This window comes from Alosa alosa, chromosome 3 (genome assembly GCF_017589495.1).
Source record: "Alosa alosa isolate M-15738 ecotype Scorff River chromosome 3, AALO_Geno_1.1, whole genome shotgun sequence".
NCBI classification, from domain to species: Eukaryota; Metazoa; Chordata; class Actinopteri; order Clupeiformes; family Clupeidae; genus Alosa; species Alosa alosa.
In genome coordinates, this window is record NC_063191.1 from 14,179,832 (window position 1) to 14,200,628 (window position 20,797).

The 20,797-nt window shown below is 43.7% G+C and overlaps 1 protein-coding gene across 4 annotated transcripts in view; it reads left to right on the top strand.

Moving 5' to 3' along the window:
• The window catches only part of tbx15 (T-box transcription factor 15), a 31,865-nt gene that overhangs the window by 1,374 nt on the left and 9,694 nt on the right, over positions 1–20,797 (top strand). Inside the window, exons 2-6 of one of the 4 annotated variants that reach the window (XM_048239783.1) lie at positions 6,794–7,001; positions 8,933–8,980; positions 9,517–9,618; positions 14,778–14,949; positions 18,620–18,655. In XM_048239783.1, the coding sequence (XP_048095740.1) occupies positions 6,794–7,001; positions 8,933–8,980; positions 9,517–9,618; positions 14,778–14,949; positions 18,620–18,655 (566 nt within the window). The remainder of the gene's footprint in view (positions 1–6,793; positions 7,002–8,932; positions 8,981–9,516; positions 9,619–14,777; positions 14,950–18,619; positions 18,656–20,797) is intronic. The other 3 variants (XM_048239784.1, XM_048239786.1, XM_048239787.1) reach the window with 3 other exon arrangements.

Consider the following 20,797-nt stretch of genomic DNA (forward strand, 5'->3'; position numbering starts at 1 on the left):
GTGTGTGTGTGTGTGTGTGTGTGTGTGCGCGCGCACGCGTGCAATGGCATGTGTTTGTGTGAGCGATGGCACAGGCGCGCTTGTAGTGTGTGTCCCCTCACTGGACTTGTAGCGATGTTGCACCGCTCATCCCTTGTTAGTTGCTCCCTCGGACCTTTTGAGATAAGATTAGACAAAGGAGGAGACGCGCAGCTGATAAATCCATCTTCGCTTATTTCCAAGCCCTGCTAATTACTGCTGTTAATATTGAAGTCAAGTGCATTACAAATTCAAAATCACTTTGGTGACCTTTAATGTCGAGCCCTACTTGACTGTGTTGCAAAGGGAGTTACTTACGGGCCTTCCAACGGTAAGACACATTTTAGCGTTTACTACCTAAAAATACCAGTTTCGTGGATGATAGTGGTGATGAGTTAAAAATCAATATACCCTGAATATTTGCCTCTTTTTCCATATATACTTGCCAACCTTAAAAACACGCTTGAGAGTTAAGCATCATGTCAAACCCGCTTGAGAGTTAAGCATCACACACACACACACACACAAATAAATAAAGGATAACTCGAGCGCAATCAACACCAGTAGTATTTTTTTGGTGCAAAGATTGTACTCCAAATGCAAGCGTGAATACAATTACTGAATCAATAATTAATAATTAAATAAATTGACATAGTCTTTCCGACGTGATACTCCTGGGAGATCCTTAGGGTGTGAGTGGCTCGAGCTGAGCTTTCATCTAAGTGCAATTGAGAGACGCTTCAAAAGTAGGCCCCGCTCGCTTATTAACCAGGGGCAAGTAGCTAAAATGGCCCGTTACTAATTGATAGCCAATAATTGAAGAACAACAATTTAGCACTGACCTCCAGGAGATGTTACAGATTCAATATGCCGGTTTTCTTCTCTGTTTTAAAAGATAAACTGACATCTTTTTTTGTGTTTTGCTGCAAAGACTTTTTCCACACGCTGACTGGAAGACAATTTAACCTATTGAAGAATGCTTGATGTTTTTAACAGGCGAGGATGACTTAATTTGCCAAGACTTTTCCATTCACCGAAGAGTTTCTGAGTCTCCGTTTTTACAAGCTTACCCTCGGAGCTTTGATAAAATATATTAGGCTATTTTGTGCTTATGACACTGCGATCATCCTCCCAAGTAACTAAATCTGAAGACTGTTTTTACTGTATAATTCTAACACTTTATAATGATCATAATGCTGTCATGTCAGATTTTGGTGTAAAATGTAATATGAAGAAATTAGCAAATGATCCCCCCAAAAAAAAAAAGAATAACCACCATTTCTACACCATTTCTCGACATACATCTTAATACCATAGCCTAAATAAAGCATGTTTATGGAAAATAATATTAAAAGTTCACCAACATCCATAACTCAAAGACAACCGACCATTTTTCAAATCTGAATAAACGCGACAGGTTGAGTGACCTGACCCAAGCGAAAGGTCTTCAGTGCGCTCCAAGCCGTCTACCGAGTGATGCCCAGAACAAGTGTTCCATGTCTGGAATGTCTCATAGATGAAGACTGGGGAACTAAATCTGTCCATAACAAGGACACAAGTTGTCATCCCCACGTTAAGAGTTTAGTCACTCGAGGATTGTTTTCGTGCTTGCTCTGCTGCATGGATGTGGTGGCTTTGTGTATGTGTGTGTGTGTGTGTGTGTGTGTGTGTGTGTGTGCGTGAGTGCGTGAGTTGCTTGATTGAAAAGACACCCCGAGGTCCAGTGCGCTGGGGTTTTTTTTGTTCTTGGCAGTGGCAAGAAGTGTGTGAGTTTGCATCTTTCAGCCGTGCCTTGAATGCACTCGATTATTCGCGATCATTGAAAACAGCTCGACTTCATGGTCAGTTGTTGTGATTCTTTTTTCCCCGGTTGGGATTTAATATGATGGGTTTGCCCTCTTTTGCGACTTCAAACCGGCAAAACATTAGTTCTGAAACACATTTTCGTGGAAGGATTTGATCAAAGGCTACGGGAAACCGCCACTATAGGCTAATGTGGGCCACGAATCCACTCGACATTGACTGTAGCCTATATGTCTCAACATAAGGTAACGTATTTTAATATTGAAAAATTCTTCTTCATTTTTCTTATTTGGAGAGGGGACACTTTGACATTGATTTAAAAGTATTAAAAACCACAGGATCGTGATAGAGTAAGCTATTTTATCTCCCTCTACCGAAAAAGTAAGGAAAGAGAAACGGAATGCTTTTGAATAGTGTAAGACTTGCCAAAATATTAATTAATGCATAATAGTATATCACGGTTAAAGTGAATAATAAAGAAATTCGAGAAATTGTATTAAGTTTTAATTAGAGCATGTGTTTGAAACGAGCTTATATAAACAGAGTTGAAACGTGAATGTCCCCGGTGACAGTGTGGAAAATATTCCATTTGGTATTTTAAATAGGACAGCTCTGTCATCAGTCCATAAATTCACACTTCTGTGTAAATATTATGCATCTGACAGTGCATTTTTACAATCTCTAGGAAAATTACAAATGCATGTAAAGCAGGCTTAAATTTCTCATATTTGTTTAAAAAAAAAAAAAAGCCTATGCGGATGAATTTTATAACATATTATGTTTCACTGTGGAAAAAATAGAGCCTGCCATCTAGCAGTTTATTATGAGCATTTTTCTGCCACAAGTGTAATGCTATGCACTGAATATGAAACCCAAACCTTTTCCTAAATACAATTACCCAATACACGAGTTTACATTTAACATTTGAACTATAGACTATCTTTGTGCGCATAAACTCTTCTTTGTGAAAGACCATAACTCCAAAGACCATACTCTTTGTAAATGTCTCACTGGTGTTTTTCTATGGACCGGCAAACCAGCTTAAAAATATATCCCTCAGCTATGGAGGCCAAATGAAAGACGACAGATGTGTGTGCTCGAAAAAAGGGTTTTTAATCTTTATTTTTATTGCCTCCCTCATACGCAAGCTCCAGCGAAGCCCAGCGGAAACAGGTGGCTGTGTTCCGTGTGGATAGGGTTACTTTGCAATTTCATGCTTGGTGGATCGCTACTTACCCACGCTACATGAAGTAGGCGAAAAAACAGTGTTACAAGTGCATTAAATGCATTTTCTATCCATAAATCTCCTCGCATTCGGAGAAACATGAATGATGTGTTTGGGAAGTGTTGTAGTGTTCATAAAGGAATAAATGCGCCCCCAACAAACTCTAAAGCGTCTCTCTCTCTCTCTCTCTCTCTTTCTCTCTCTCTCTCTCTCTCACACACACACACACACACACTGATTAAAACCGACCAGATCTTGAACTTAGCAACTTCTGACCCCAGTAGTGGCAAGGCACCATGCAAAAAAAATCTGATCCAATCAGGCAGGCCTGGCCACTGCCACTTAGGCCTTGGAGCAATTGCAAAGGCACATTATCTTGTAAAGTCATTCTCTCTCTCTCTCTCTCTCTCTCTCTCTCTCTCACACACACACACTCACACACACATACACACACATGCAGCTGCGCTTCCAAAAAGCCTTCAGTGTATCACACACTTCTTTAGACATTTGTCCTCTTCCTCCCGCTCTCTCTCCATCCCTCTCTCTCTGTCTCTCTCCACTAACTTATCACCAGTAAGTATGTGTAGCTAGTTTGGAGTGATGACTATTGTGTTTGGGTGTTTAGAGTAAGCCTTGTCCTCGCCTGTAACGTGGGTGTGTTTCCCTCTCCTTGTTGTCAGTCACATGCTTGACGCTTATTGTCCGTCGCATCGCTGGACATGTCTCTCCTCAGCCGGCCTGGCTTGGCATTGGCCCATCGGGCCCTCCTCCCCGAGTCTGTCTCCCTCCATCTTTTTCTTCTTTTCACACTTGCTTTATTAGCTTCTCTCCTCTTCCTCTCTGCTCAGTCTTCTCTCTCCTTCTCTTTTTCACTTGCTGTCCTTTCCCTCTCTCCCTCTCTCTCTCTCTCTCTCTCTCTCTCTCAGTATTCTCTCGCTCCAACATCAGGCCGGCAGTGGTGTAATGTATTGCAGGCATGCGTGAGTCTGTTCACACTTTTACCCAGTTCTTAGGTTCCCCTGTGCTTGGCTGTCCTGGCCCCCTTCTTCTCTTTCTCTGTCTCTTTCTCCTTCTCTTTCCATCTCTCTCTCTCTCTCTTTTTCCTCGCTTTCCTTCTCTCTCTGGTTTGGCAACACTCATGCGGGGGAGCTCGCCGAGCTGCTGGGAGATTTGTCGAGGGCCCTCTGCCGAGGTGGTGCCGAGGTCGCTCTGCATGCGTGTGTGTGTGTGTGTGTGTGTGTGTGTGTGTGTGTGTGTGTGTGACAGAGAGAGTTTCTATGTCTCTAAGTGTGTGTGTGTGTGTGTGTGTGTGTGTGTGTGTGTGTGACAGAGAGAGTTTGTATGTCTCTAAGTGTGTGTGTGTGTGTGTGAGGTGTGAGTGTGTATGTGTGTGTGTGTGTGTGTGTGTGGCAGAGAGAGTTTGTGTGTGAGTGTGTGTGTGTGTGTGTGTGTGTGTGTGTGTGTGTGTGTGTGTGTGGGTTTAGGGGTTCGAGGCGAGCCTGATGACAGCGGCACTGAAAACGACAGGGCCTGATAGCTTTGGAAGGGGCTGAGAGATCTGTTGTGATCGGTAATCAACAGCCAGTCTACAGCTGCTGACTCATAGATCTGCTGGTGTGTGTGTGTGTGTGTGTGTGTGTGTGTGTGGGGGTGGATATATGGGAGAGGGTCATCAGTATAATCACGTTGAAAGAATCTCTCAAGAGGATGCTGAAAGGTCTCTTCTACCCCCTCCTCCCTCTACCATGACCATTTGTGGTTGACTCCTGTAGTGCGTATGTGTGTGTGAGTTTGCGCCTGCGTCTGTGTGAAGGCCATGTTCATGTTTGTCCATCTGTTGGAGTGTGTGTGTGTGTGTGTGTGTGTCACTGGGTATGTGTGTTTATCTGCGTATGGAGTCCAAGCAGTCAGTATGCATCCGTGTGTGTGTTTGTGTGCCTATGTGTATGTGTTCAGGGCATGCTAATTTGTTAATTTTTGAGCTATGTTTATATTCCATGTGTGTTTGGGCATTTATTAATGTGCAGCTATGTTTGAATGAGCCTTATATGTCTATCAACTGTGTGTGTGTGTGCCTGTGTGTGGGTACGTGGGGATGGGCACAGTTCTCCCATGTCCTCAGAAATCTCTGTGCCCTGGTGCGTTCTGGGTGTTGAAGACTTCGTGGTTGGGGCTGGGCTCATGTCCAGCTGCCCAAGACGCTAGCACTCCCACACCACCCCCCATGCTTCTCTCCCCCAGCCTCAATTTCAGGATGGACCCTGCCAAAAAAAAAGAGAAGTGATGACTGTCAGTACCCGCTCCGACTGGCAAACTGACAAAGAAATGTTCACACAGACAAGAAAGAAACCAATTCACCAATTGAAAACTGAGCAATATAATTTGATTTTCTATCTTGTTCCCTCTTTGGTGACTGCATCCTAAAACAGTCATTCTATACTTCTGAAATTCCCAGTCTCGCTCATACCCCGGGCTTTTTCCCCTGGACTGCATAAGATCCGCTTTGGTTTGGTGGGCTTAGCTCTGTGTGTGTGTGTGTGTGTGTGTGTGTGTGTGTGTGTGTGTGTGTGTGTGTGTGTGTGTGTGTGTGTGTGTGTGTGTGTGTGTGTGTGTGTGTGTATGTGTGTGTGTGTGTGTGTGTGTGTGTGGAGGCATGGAGAAAGGCTCTCCTGAGTGTATTTAGAAGTCTAAAGGGTAGGACGGTTCACCGATATGGTGGGGGCACCACCTTTTGCATGTGTTCTATTTTCATCACATTGACACCAAGTAACATACTTGGTTTGTCATCAAGAACAGCATTTAAACATATTCTATTAAATATGCTGCATAAGAAAAACAAAAAAGAAAATCAAATACTCTATAATTATAGTAATAATTAAAAAAACAAAACAAACGTATTTCATGTTCTATATTAATAATAATGACTAGCTACCTATTCTTAGTTACTGTGCCTGAAATCCAACAGGAGACTTTTTTGTCCACATGTTATTAGGTTCATCAACCTATCATTAAATAAATACAAAACATTATTTTATTCAAAATAAAATAATGTTCTGTATAATGTATTTTTAAATTATGTGCAGGTTATATGCGTGTACTATCTTAACACATGGTCCAAATCTCATCAGGCCCCGATTTTCTGCTTATGCTTCTAATGCTTACAGACACCAATAAACCTTTCGGCCCAACTGAAGCTCTCCATCTTGAGAACTCAACAGTATTAAATGGTGTCAATATCTTAGTTAGTTATTCTTGTTTTTTGGAAGTTTTAAATGTTTTTTATAACTATCTAAATTGCATTTAAATGAGCCGTCTGTATAGCCTACATACGTGTTTGAAAGTATATCACCTATATAAACCATAGCTTGACATAGCGTTATAGCGTCATATAAATGTAATATATTTGAGCTTTTATTTCTTTGCTTTGTTTGGACCACGTGGCGCGCACTAAAGAAATATTTAGGCCCAACAGTATCCGCTAATTTATAGTGTTTAGGTGCCAATTTGACAGAATATTGACAATATATGTAGTCCAATAGTCACTGCACTGAAAGTCAAGTTGGATTTATTTTCCTTATATAAAAAGAAACGAGTTGTCACCTCTCACAGCCAGAAAGGATCCACGTCGTTACCTTTCCTGGCTGCAGGGGATGTTACAAACCCGCCAACTTTCCTGGTCCCTATCAGTCTCTTTCTGCCGCCTGTCACTATTATTGCTCTATTTATTTACTTGCAACCTTTTCGCAGATTCGGAGGCCAGTCCCGGCTCAGACGGCGAGGGTTTGGCCGAGCGGACGTCCTGCTCTTTCGGATCCCCCGCCGACTTGGCCCCCGCCGGTTGCGACCCTTCGCCCTCTGCGTCCATGGAGGACATCCAGATGGAGCTGCAGTGCGCTGATCTCTGGAAGCGCTTCCACGATATCGGCACGGAAATGATCATCACCAAAGCAGGAAGGTAGGCTATCTCAGTCGATGGCGCCTGTCAGGAGAAATAGAATGGGCGAGGTCTGGAAAATTAATTTTTGCATTTTTAAAATCTCTATAAAATCTCTATCACTCTATATATTTCTGAAGGGATTCATTTATGAGGTGATTAGCAATAATTAGCTGGCACGAGGTTAAAATTGTTTATGAAGTTCGACGGAGAAAGGGCAGTAATTAGGTTGCTACCTAAGTCCACCTTATTGAAAACATATTTCTTCCGTACAGCAAGAGAGAACACACACACACACACACACACACACACTTGTCTCGCACCGAAAGGCCACTGCGCTGGGGGAATAACTTGAGCACGGTATGTTTTTTGGGGTGCTAATGTGTTGCACATGGGGGCAAGGGCTCCGGACGCTCGTGAGCCGGTCTCTAATCACACACCATACATGACGCGCGGGGTATTCCTGTGCTGATGTCAGGACGGACTATAACCGACACAGAAAGGGGAGAGCTGTTTCTAATTAATAACTTTGAAATATGTTTTTGGTTTTCTGGCTCTTCTGGGCAGCAATTACAGCCCTAGCCGAGCATATAACTTAACCTACACCGGTCTTAAGAGGACCTTTACCCCGTTCATTCTCGCGCTGGGACTGCCAGGCATTTCCCATGTCGTTCGGGCCTTTTACGATCATCAGGCTGATATGAAAACGTGTCCGCATTCATTATAATCGCATTTGTCTACTCTGAAACACAGACAAAACTTTCAATTCGGGATATTTTTTGTCAGGCTAGACGGCTGTAAAGTGAAGGTCATTAATAAAAGCCAGAAAAAGGAAAGGAAAGGAAAGGGGAAAAGACCTCGAAATACCAAGTCAACTGGGAACCCTTTTGTCTAAGTGTCGCAAAGGTTGAGAATAAACATTTGTTGTTCAGCTTGTGTTATGGGTGCGTAACGGTGGAACACTTGCATATTCCAGAATTAGGTTGCATGCATGTCCAACCTTTTCCAAAGGTCTTCTGTCGGCCTCCATAACCGCGCGTGCGTGCATGGACTCCGGAGACTTATGAGTTGTGAAGCGACATCGGCGACGACTTGAGAGCCATTGCTATTCCGTCTATTTCTAACTCTCTAAAGATTTTAATAATACTAATTGGACTATTATTATTATTATTATTAGTAGTAGTAGTAGTATTAATATATTTAGAATATTAATAATAGCCCAATTATAATAGTAGTAGTAGTAATAATAGGCCTAATAATAATATAATTTGTGTGATTACAGTATGATGACCTCAGTCTTTTGATCATCTTGAGCGTATACTAAGGCAAGAATTATAATAAAAATAGCCTAATAGTCACATCCTATTCTATTTAATAACTCCTTTCTTGACACGTAAAGTCTGCCTACATCATATAATAAAAACAGCCTATGAAACATACAACAACAACAATGCGCGCAATTCTGGTGTAGGGCCATTGTAGTGTGGGTTAAAATATGTTTTTCTTATTAACAAAATCAGATAAAAAAAAATGATAAATCTCACTATTTCCCTATTCTTCGACATCCATGCATATCTGCTTTTTACACCAGCGTGTTTGCTCTCCTGTAGGCTACTTCATAAATTGGATTTAGGTAAATATAGGATTGTCAATATATCATTCTCATACTCCATAAATTAGATTTACTTGGGTAATAGCCCCTGAAACGTAATTACTCTCCTCATTTTAGCGCAAGGCTTACATGAATAGCTGTGTGTATGTCATGCCTTTCCTAATAATAAGCCTATAGAAGGGAAGTACGAAAACAAGCCTTTTTTCTCATTATGAACGGAAAGATTTATGACGTTAAAATGAAAAGGGAAAAAATGCGGCGTTTGAAGTGTAAAATGAGGAATTGTTTTAAAAATCTCTCTGTATGCCGTGTTTTTTTTAATGCGTCCCTTTGTTCGCAGCTCAACTTATTTTCCTTGTTTGCATCAAATTACTGACGTTTCTGAGAAGTGAGTGCATATTGTCAGTTGCGGGTGAGGGTGTGTGTGTGTGTGTGTGTGTGTGTGGGGGCGGTTTTTCGCCCACAAGCAGGCCTGTTTTGGGGTGTTTCTGTAGCCTAGGCCTACTAAAGCTACGTAATGTACGTCTAATGAGATAATGCTTTTGACCTCATGAAAATAGAGGGTTACCATAAACGATTTAATATTTGTTGATAATGCATATGGTTGTTTTCCTCAAATTATCCTAAAGGACCTACAATGAAACAGGGCCTTTAAATTGCTGTGGTTTTATTTTGACAGAGGTAATGAATTATTATGTGTAAAACTACTTTCAAAGTAGATTAGAGAAATTAGACAATAGAATGGAGATTTGAATAAGGAGGTAACATTATTCATAAATCACTAGACTTCTGTTTTTGTAATTCCCCTTCTCAAATAGGTGCATCTTGGCTGCTACATTTGTGCATATTTGATATTTTACCAAATTATTTAATAATACCTTGCCTTATCGTTGCATTATGCTGTCCTGCTCTTTTCTCTTGCAGGAGGATGTTCCCTGCTATGAGAGTGAAGATCGTGGGTCTAGATCCCCATCAGCAATACTATATCGCCATGGACATCGTGCCTGTGGACAACAAGAGATACAGGTACACACGTGGACACATCATAGGGGAACAGCCAAAATCAAGAGCACACACAGAGGAATGTCAACACAGCCCTTAATTACTATAGCAACAGAATACCACTGTCATATCCCCCTGGACTGTGATTTTCTCTTTCCTTCTTGGGAAGAGAAATGACTTGTGTATGATTCTTTCTTTTTTTTTTCAAACTGGCCATTATCATCCTTCATATAACTTCTTTTTTCCCCTCTGAAAGTTGAACAAGGGCACGTTGACATGCTATGTTTTGTAGTTTAGCCATCATAAGATGTTTTATTATTATTATTTTTCTTTCTTTCTTCGGAGGGGTGGTTTCAAACAGTTGATCCCATCTGAGCACAATAAACACCCTCTCCGCTCCCAGTGACCTGAACGGTTCGAGAAGGAAATGTTGTTGGACATGAGACGGTTGCCCTGATATATGGCATGATAGCAATGGACCCCAGGGAAGAGAGAGTTACTTGGGCATGGAGACCGGAAGAGCACTGGTGTTCACCAAGGCCACTACACATGGATGGACTTAGCCATTGTTGATCATGGCTTGAGGCTAGATACCAAAGAGAAATTGAACTGTTTCATGCTGAGGAGCTGTGATTATTTTACAGAGAGAAAGAGTGAGAAGGAGAGAGAGAAAGAAAGAAGTGTATTTTGATCAGCTCACCGTGTGGTGGTGAATGCCGTTAACTGCATGAGTATTTTACATGGCATGTGGAAGCAACATCATCACAGCTTTGTGGGCACCATCATGGGAAAATGGCTTTACAATTTGCAGTCATTTGCTTATGGAAAAATTCATCACCAGCACCATTTATCTGAGTCTTGTTTTTAATATACGAAAGTAATTTTTCAAGTTAATCTGTGTAGTTTTTCCCCCTCTCTCTCATGAGCTACAATATGAACCCTCACCAAAACAATTTGAAGACTACAGCTTTCTGGCCAAAAGAGTGGAGACCATTTGGAGAGAAGGCCAATATCACTGAGCATTTTAGAAGCCAGAAGATCTTGTAAAGTTAAATAGGATTTTCTTGCTGGCTTGGGGATTTTTACCACAAGCCTTAGTTGGCCGAGCACGGAACTGTCACTGGAATGTCTCATAGTTCGTCGGGACCAGAGGGTGTTGGGGGGTATGGGGGTCTGGGTGGCTGGAAATGCTGGCTTTATTGGTATTTGCTTGCTTTACTTAGGCCCAATGCCTTTCTCAACGAGAGCCGAGTTTATATTAGACTTGTAAAAATCTTTGTGTGTGTATTACTTGTGTTACGTCTTTCTTTTCATGTGGTCAGACCAGCATGGCTTGAGCTCGAAAGCGTGAATAGCTAAGTGCAGACGACAGCTTTGTCCGGCCTTTTAGATGTGCCTCATCAATATATTCAGAAGTATCTGTTCTTTTACAAGCTACACACACACACACACACACACACACATACGCGCACACACACACACACACACACACACACACACACACACACACACACACACACACACACACACACACACACACACACACACACACACACACACACACACACACACACACACACACACTTTTAAAAACACATGTGCATATGAGAAATCCTGTCTTGAGGCAAACAGCGAACACACACTTTGGTGTACCCTGTAGGGTAATGTAATAGTGATACTTACTCTGTCAGTAAGGTAACCCAATATACGACTTGGTTTTGGCTGCCTATGTGTGTGTGTGTGTGTGTGTGTGTGTGTGTGTGTGTGTGTGTGTGTGTGTTAGAGAGAGAAAGAGAATGTGATGTGTGTGTGTGGGGGGTATATGCTGAACTGGGCTCCATGTGCTTGTGCAGGAGGGAAAATGCTCTTGAAGTGTGTGTGTGTGTGTATGTGTATGTGTGTGTGTGTGTGTGTGTGTGTGTGTGTGTGTGGATGTGTTTGTGCTCGGACGTGCATGTGCCTCTTCCATAGTGTGTGTACTCTCTATATTGCACATTTTAGTACTGTGTGTGTGTGTGTGTGTGAACATGCTGGCATGCGTGCGTGTGTAAGCACACGTGTATTTAGGCCTGTGCGGACTCTGCTGGACAGCTTTTGGTCTCTCTCTTCCCCGGTCGAGGCCAGTCCGAGAGGGTGTCACATAAAGTGGGATCTTTATTGATTGTGCTTGAGCCAGATGGCAGATTTATGGCAGATGAAAGGGCCCTAATCAAATTTCCAGTCCTGTTTGGAGCTAAGGTTTCCCCCTTCTTTAACACTTTCTCTGCTACACAGAGCGTAACCCTAAACAGCACTCCAAACAGGAAATTACAGAAACGCCTGGCATTCTGTGTGTGAGTGTGTGTGTGTGTGTGTGTGTGTGTGTGTGTGTATGTATGTATGTGCATTGCCGTGTGTGTGTGTCTGTGTGTGTGTGTGTGTGTGAGTCAGTGAGTGAGTGAGTGAAACTGTGTGCGCATATGTGTGTATGTGTGTGTGTGTATGTGTGTGGTGTGAGAGTGTGTGTGCACTTTGTTTGCCAGGAGGATGTCTGTGTAAGTATGTGTGAGTGTATTCATGTGTGTGAGTGAGTGAGTGAGCACTTCATTCGTTTTTGCCTGCAGGGAGGATGTGTGCATATGTATGTGTGTATGTACTTGCATGTGTGAACTCTCATTTATTCCACTGTCTGCATCGCACATGTGTGCGCTTGCACATGTTTGTGTGTTAAGGTGTGGTATCAGCAAGGTGTGTGTGCAGTTTGTGTGTATGTGTTCGTGCGTGTGTGTGTGTTTGTGTGTGTGTGTGTGTGTGCGTGCGTGCGTGCGTCCGTGCATGTGTGTGTGTGAGTCTAGGAGACGGACACACAGGGGGGGTCTAATGCAGTGCAGCGTAAAAACAAAGGGGCCCAAATGAGAGGCTTTTGTCCGTGTTTTAGCGTTGAGTGATGACTTTGGCAGAGGCGTCGCTGCTAAGCGCTTTCAACTGCGTGCATGGCCAGAACTAAAGCCAAACAGCTGTGGGACCCAGGCCTCCAGGGCGGCAGGGCACAGGAGGCAGCAACAGCACAGTCCTCCATCTCCTGTGGGGAGCCCAAGGGCCTCGCTTCCCCCATCTGTGTGTGTGTGTGTGTGTGTGTGTGTGCGGCGTGTGCGCTTGTGTGTTTGTGTGTATGGGTGGATGTGTTGTGGTACATTATAACCCAAACATTGATCAGGATTTTAATGACCATGACTTCAAATTAGGGCTAGGAAGTATGTAATATAGGCATAGTTGTGTGTGTTTCTGTATCTGTGTGTCTGAGTCTGTGTGTATGTGTTTACATCTGTTTGCGTATGTATGTGTTTACTTGCGTCTTGTGTCTGCATCTGTGTGTGTGTGTACATCTGTGTGTGTGTGTGGGTGTACATCTGTGTGTGTGTGTGTGGGTGTACATCTGTGTGTGTGTGTGTGTATGTTATTTTGTCTGTGGGTTCGTGGCCTGACTGAAGGGTTCATGTATGCTGTTATTTGGTGGATGAGTGGATGAGTGTGGTCTACTGATCTGCTCAGCTGCTGATAGAAAGGTTCATAACCTTGTCAAATATCATAGTATGCTGCATGTAGGACACTACCGGCTCATTCATGACACTGTAACCCAAGCATATGCCCCCCATTTTGAGCTGAGTTTTGCTGAAGGTTTCTTCCTGTTAAAAGGGAGTGATGACGTGCCACTCTGGCTTTAGTGCTTGTTGTCAGGGCTTCAGGCACCCTACTCAACCTATTCAGTGTTATGCCATCTCTGTGTTCTACTCATCCTTCTAAACCTATTCAGTGTTCTGCCATCTCTGTGTTCTACTCATCCTTCTAAACCTATTCAGTGTTCTGCCATCTCTGTGTCCAACTCATTGTTCTAAACCTATTCAGTGCTTTGCCATCTCTGTGTTTTACTCATCGTTCTAAACCTATTCAGTGTTCTGCCATCTCTGTGTTCTACTCATCGTTCTAAACCTATTCAATGTTCTGCTATCTGTGTTCTACTCATCCTTCTAAACCTATTCAGTGCTTTCCCATCTCTATGTTCTACTCATCGTTCTAAATGTAGAACAACTCTCGTGCTCTTGCCGTTGATGAACCAGCTGGATGCGTGTGGTGATGCAGTGGTAACGTCTCCAGTTGTCGATGCAGGATCAATTCCTGCCGTTGCGAGTCCGAGTCGCTTTGGATGAAGTGTCTGCTAAACATCAGTCAGTTTTACATACCAGTCCCTCAATGTTGCAGCTCAGTGCACACAGACATGGGGTGCGAGTTTGACAGTGTATTTTACATGTGCACTGCGACTAGAGTGAAGTCAGACGCATCAAGTGGGCAGAGTCAGGCCGAAGTTAATTAATAAAAGACAGATAGTTAGTTCAGAATTTAACACTGGTTAATTAATAAAAGACAGATAGTTAGTTCAGAATTTAACACTGGTTAATTAATAAAAGACAGATAGTTAGTTCAGAATTTAACACTGGTTAATTAATAAAAGACAGATAGTTAGTTCAGAATTTAACACTGGTTAATTAATAAAAGACAGATAAATAGATCAGAATTTAACACTGGTTGCATGTGATTGGTTTATTCAATTTCACTTCACTAGAGAGGTCTCGCCCATTTCATAGTCGCCGCCTTGATGTAGCTTCTGCTACCTATATTGCTGCCGAATTCGGGCCCAGTATGTTCATGTTTATCCTGCTGGATAACCCCAGTGGAGGGTCTGACAGGGAGGCTGACCAAAACGTCTCCTGGAATATTCTCTTTAAATGCAAAAGTTGAATGCAATGCAAAGGAAGAGATTAACATTTTCATGCATCTATATTTTGGAACTGAGATATTGGCAAGTGAGGGTGCAAGCAACGGAAAAAATTGTCCAAAGCACCTTTATAAAACAATTGTAGCATATTTATATAAAGAGGGAGCTGTGAATATAAGTGCATCTCATGTACTCAAGAGATTATGTGAGATCACTGAGGGTGTTCGGTACTTTTACAGTAAATTTGTACGGATCAGTATCAAGTTAAAAAAGTCACTTCATCATTTTGAGGAAGTCAACGACTTTTCTTAAATATTCCAGTGAGCCATTTGTATAAACCTTGAATTTGCTATGCTTTATTTTTTTTCTATGCTCAAAAGCATAATTCCAACCTTAATCCTGACCCGTGCCTTGTGTGTCTTCTGTGCAGGTATGTGTACCACAGCTCCAAGTGGATGGTGGCGGGCAACGCCGACTCTCCAGTGCCCCCGCGGGTCTACATCCACCCAGACTCGCTGGCCTCTGGGGACACCTGGATGAGACAGGTGGTCAGCTTCGACAAGCTCAAGCTCACCAACAACGAGCTGGACGACCAGGGCCATGTAAGCAAACCTGCCAGCCTGACACACCTTAACCTGTTTCTCACCTGTTTCTGGAGCTGTGTTCCAGCCAATCAACTGCATACTTCAGTCACTCCACTCATTCAATCACCCAATCACCTCATTGGAGCCAGTCAATCAACCAACCATTTTATTCCGCCCATTCAATCAATTAATCATTTCATTCCATTTATTCAATCAACCAATCACCTCACTCTGCTCATTCAACCAACGTTTTGCTCTACACACTTTTGTCCTCTGCCTTCTAGTGGATACCACGTACGTTAAGATGGCAAACTTTTATTTTTGCTACCTAGTTTAGACCAAGTTAGAGCTAACTTGCAATGCAACTTGCCATTGGTAGTTAGCTTCAATTAACACCCGGTCAAAGATGGCAGCTTTGGTTCCTTTTTGTAGGTCTATGAAAACCAACAGCCAAACCACCCCTTTGTGGTCTTTCACGCCAACTCTCTATAATATACTACATATATATTCTGCAAAATAAATATTAAGGATGTTGTTATGCAGTCTCATTATGTAATAGGGAGTTATCAGCTCATTCCTTATTTCTGCATACACCTATATGTAGTGAATAGATGTCCCAGTTAGTTACACATACTCATTCAGTGTGAGTGTACTTTGTAGATCCACATTCTACATTATGACAGCAGAGCAGAAAACACAGCTCAGCACTTAATTAAGCACTTGTAATGAAACACTTTCTTAATTAAGAAACACCTGCAATGATTAAGAGGCTCACTACTGAGTGTTATTGGGCTGAAAAGCAACAGCTCTGCCTCTTCCATAGAAGTGCTGTCGGTTTGTCTGTTTCATATCAAATGAAGCCAGTCTTTGCTGGAGATTAATATAGACTCGCCCATTTGGTTTACAGTAAATGCAGCATGTGTTTTGAGGGCACTGAGTCATGCAGCTCAAAGACAATAGCAGACGGAGAAGGAGTGGTATTCTCAGACAGTCCCTTGTCCTGTGTCCCATGGTGTGCTGCTGAGGAATACAGCGAGCTTCTTCACGTCGCGTTCGCTCCCCACTTGAAACGTAAAAGTCCTCATGACTGATTTTCCCCGTCCCCTCCCTCTGCTCCCGCTCCGATGATGGAGCGCCCATTCGCGTGAGCGACTGGAGTTGGCGAGGCAGCCCAGAGTTGCTATTTCTAGCGACAGCTCTCTCTCCCTCCACTCCGCTCCATTCCAGGGAGCCGTCATGCTGTGTCGCCATGGATACCCACCACCATGGTGACAGTGACTGAGAACAACAATGTGGTGCGGCCGATCTGTGGCCCAAAACCGCGAGGGCCCGCGCCCCACATCGAGGACGGCTGGATGCGCCGGTCTGATCTGGCTGTCGTCATTTGGGACAGGGAACAACTCCAATACACTCTTCTCTTTCTTCTCTCTCTATCTCTCTATTGCTGTTTCTTGTCCTTCTCCCTCCCCACACTCTCTCCCTATCTCTCTCTGTCTTTTTCTCTCACTTTCTGTGATGGCGTGGCTGCCATGGATCGTTTCAAAGGAGCAGCTCTTGGATTACTGGGCTGATGTTCAGATCTGATTAGAGGGAGGATAGATGGGCCGGCCTCTGCCATGTTGATGTTTACTGCCGCTTGGACCGCCAGTGGTGAGCATGTCCTCGGAGCGATGTCGCTGGTGATAAGCTGTGACACAGATACGGCGAGAGATGAGGCTTAGGCACCAGCTCAAAGTGAAGGAAGAGCTTCGCCAGACTGGTTTGATTATCTTCTTACGGACATATTTGCAAAGCCTTCTCAAATCTATCATTACGGAGGCTCAAGTCCCCATTGGGGGCTCGGTGTGGGGAGCTGAAGTTTCTTTTTTATCGATGAACCCTCCGTTTTTTTTTATTATTGGTGAACCCTCTAAACCTTTGAAAGTGATTGAGTGAGACAGTGTCTCAGTGTCTCACTGTCTAGTGTATGATTCAGCTCCTCTCTCCAAAATGGCCGCTACAGACTCGTATGTGTTGGGAATGACTGTCTGTTTTTCCTCATGTCTGTACTGCTCGATCATTCTGACATATACAGACAGGTTTGGGCGTGAGCTATATAATGCAACGACTAGCCAAGCCAAATGTCGGGACTGTTTTGGGGTTATTTTTTTGGTCCGACCGCGTCTCATAAAAGTAATTTATTCGTCTGCAATGATGGAGAGTGGGAGTAAAACCTGCTCTGTGGTGATCCCCTGCCACCACCTAGTCATCCTCTTGTTCACACACCTCCCCCTCCTCATCACTCAAAATTACTCTAAAAAGCTGTCAACTTTCATTACGGATCTTGTTACAATACAGACATAATAAGTACATAACAAGTCTTTGGAGAGGACACTGTTCGCTCTTTTTGGTACTACTGCTGTTGTTTTAGCTTCTGCTGATGTCTTTGAAAAGGCAGACACGCTGCATTATATGACCCTATCCTTTTATGATCATTAGCTGTATTTAATGTACCCGGAAGACAAACACATTCTGCTCTTTGCTTGCTGAAAATGACAACAGCAGCCATATTTCTCCCTAGCCACTTCTAGAGTAGAAACCAATCGGGTGGCTTAAGGTGAGGGTAGTAACTGACTGAATCATTGTGCCCTGCGTGCACTCAGAGGTTCACCTTCAGCATGTGGTCCCAGTAAGCTGTGCGACGAGTCACCGTGTACGGCTGTATTACACGCATTATGCCCAAATACCCCCGACATGTGTTCCAGCCAGGGCCGTTGGGGGTGGTTGGATGGCCATGGGGGTCACTCTTGGCAGTGCCCACACAGGCTCAATTTCACCCCAGGCTGCCAGTGCAGACCATGGGGGTGAGGTCAGCTAAGAATATCCAGCTAACTACAACATGGCTATAATCCTTCCCCACAGCCCAGAGCAGGATGTCAGGGATGTCTTCCCAAAGCTCGGATAAAAGGCCTCATGCCTGCCCCCACTTCATTATTCACCAGTGAAACAACTTTGCTACATAGACACCTCCCAACACTAAGAACTTGTGACCCACAGAACACAAGCCTGGATACACCCCCCCCCTCCTCGGTCCCCCATGCCCCTGCGCCTGAGAGTAACACGTGCGATGGACAGGCGAGCGGGGTCGGGCTTTAGCGATGCGGCTTTGGAAAGCTGGGCGGTAATGCGCCGAGCATTTACCCCTGGCCAAACCCCACAGAACACCCAGGCTGATGGAAGGGTGAGGGGGCCTTAGCCTGGACTCTCTCATGCCCAACCACAACCCCCACAAACACACACACACACACCATGACTGTGGTCCCTATTGGGGCATGTAGGAGGAGAGAGGGTGTGACAGAGGGAAAGGTTAAGATAACAATCTGTGTGAACAGGTGGAGGGTGACCACAAATAGTAAATATTCAGATTCTGATTATTCTTTTTGGTTAGTTTTTTAAAAAAAAATGTTTTTCTTTTCTCAATGGGTCCCAGTTATCCTGTCCACTCCAGTCTATCAAAGATATTGAAAGAGAGGAAGAGAAAGAGAGAAAGGGGGGTGGATGAAGTGGAGGAGGAATGCATGAATGGTTTGGCCTTGTGATAATACATGTTGTGGGTAGTGTGCAAAAGGGTGAAGGTTCCAGAATGTGACATTTACTATTCATGTTTTTTTCCCTGGTACCCCCCATGTCGATCCTCTTATGGCACCAGGGAAGAGCTGAGGGCAAAGAGCAGAAACCGGCAGAGGTGAGGAGGTGGAAGGTGCTAGAATATCAAATTTACTGTTACTGTTTTTTTCTTTCCTTTTTGTCGCTGGGATTTTTTTTGGTTGTTGGACGTGTCTGAGTGACCCCCTTGGTTTTGTCCGGAGGGCCCAGGGGAAGACCGGCTCACTCTGCCCGTAATTAGAAGCAGACTTTTGGGCCGTGGGGCAGGGGGAGACGTGGGCCTCGGATCCGGATCTGATGCCGCAGCGGCGCTGGTGTGAAAACACGCCTGACGCGTTGCTTCAGTCTGCATGTTGCTGTGTGTGTGTGTGTGTGTGTGTGTGTGTGTGTGTGTGTGTGTGTGAACATGTGTGTGAACGTGTGTGTGAGTGTCAAGGTCACTGCTGTTACACATACACTCTCTTTCTCTCTCTCTCTCTCTCTCACACACACACACAGAAACACACACACTCACATTCTCACAACAGTACAAAAACAGAGTTGTGCATTCACATGGACGTATTAACGCATTCCACATAGTTTTCTCTGTTTCACTGCTTTTGTAAATATTCCCTGTCTGAAAATGCACATCAAATAAGGTACACACACACTCAAAAACAGAAAAACACACCATGTGTTTCTTTGCATGCAAGGCTCAGGCCTGGAGAAGGCCTTTAATGTGCTGATTTGCAGCAGACGAGCTGGCCTGGCCTGGCCACTTCTAGAGAGCCAGATCCTGTGGCAGCTTTTAAATTGGGACTCACAGTTCACTGAGCCCAGAAGTGGGATCACACACACACACACACACACACTCACACGCACTGACACACACAAATGCATACACATACACACATACACATACACATACATGCACACTCTCACACACACAAACACACACACACACTGACACACACAAACGCATACACACATACCGTATTTTCCGGACTACCGGATTTTCCGTATTCTTCCGGCTCCTGATATAAGTCGCATCAGTCAAAAAATGCGTCATGAGCAGGAAAAAAACATATATAAGATATATCCACTGAAAGAAAATGCCATGTGGTAGACCAAAATGTATCTAAAATGTGGAGAATACAATGCAATCAAGCATTTTGGGCAATGAGTCACAAGCTGGCAGTAGATTAAATGCTCACGAGAGAGAAAAAGATGCAGTTTTAAAAGGAGGTGACTGAAGCAAGCAGGCGATAGGCCTATAGGCCCGACGGTAATTGTAAAGCAATTTACAAAAGAATCACTGAACAAATGCTGATGTGGTACATGAAAATGTAGATAAAAATGGAGTGGAGAATGCAATGCAATCAAGCATTTTGGACGATGTGGAGAGACAAGCCGGCAGCAGATTAAATGCTGGAGAGAGAAAAAGATGCGGTTTTAAAAGGAAGTGCAGACCGAAGCTGCTGCAAGCAGGTGATATTTAGAAATATATTTCACAAAATCCAAGACCAAGAACAGACAGACTATGTAGGCTAACTGGACACATTGAGGCCAAAAATATTGAGAATTCTACAGGGAATGTTACTGAAGACGAATGAGTGATGGCAAGAGGCAAGCAGAAGGAAAGGCTGACAAGGGCGCTAATTGTAAAGCAATTTATAAAAAATCACTGAACAAAAATGCTGTGGTACATGAAAATTTTGCTAAAAATGTGGAGAATGCAATGCAATCAATCATTTTTGGACGATATAGTGGCACAGACTGACAGCAGAACAATTGCTTGGCTGGCCTCCGAGAGAGCGAGAGAAAAAAAGATGTGCATTTAAAACCAGGGTCTAAATTCAAGCGCGGGATTGCGGGTATTGCGAATAAATTATTACTTAGTATTGAGCATAAAAATAAAAGTCCCACAAATCTAGCCATCATAATGCGAGAAATTCCCACACTTTACAGCGCTGTCTGACATTAATATAATAATGGAGCGGCCTGAATGCGGGACTATAGACGGACCAACTCTGACTTCAATTGAACCCCATGCAGAGACACACACGCGCGCGCAGGACCACTTTGGGGGTGCCTCTTTCTCGTTGCTCTCTCTCTCTCTCTCAGGATTTGTCACCGCTGAAGTCAAATTATAGTGCTTCAACATCAACCGCTATCGACAGGAAAGGAAAACAAACGTTTAGCGATCAGGAACCGCCAGGAATTTGGAACATTGATGACTTCT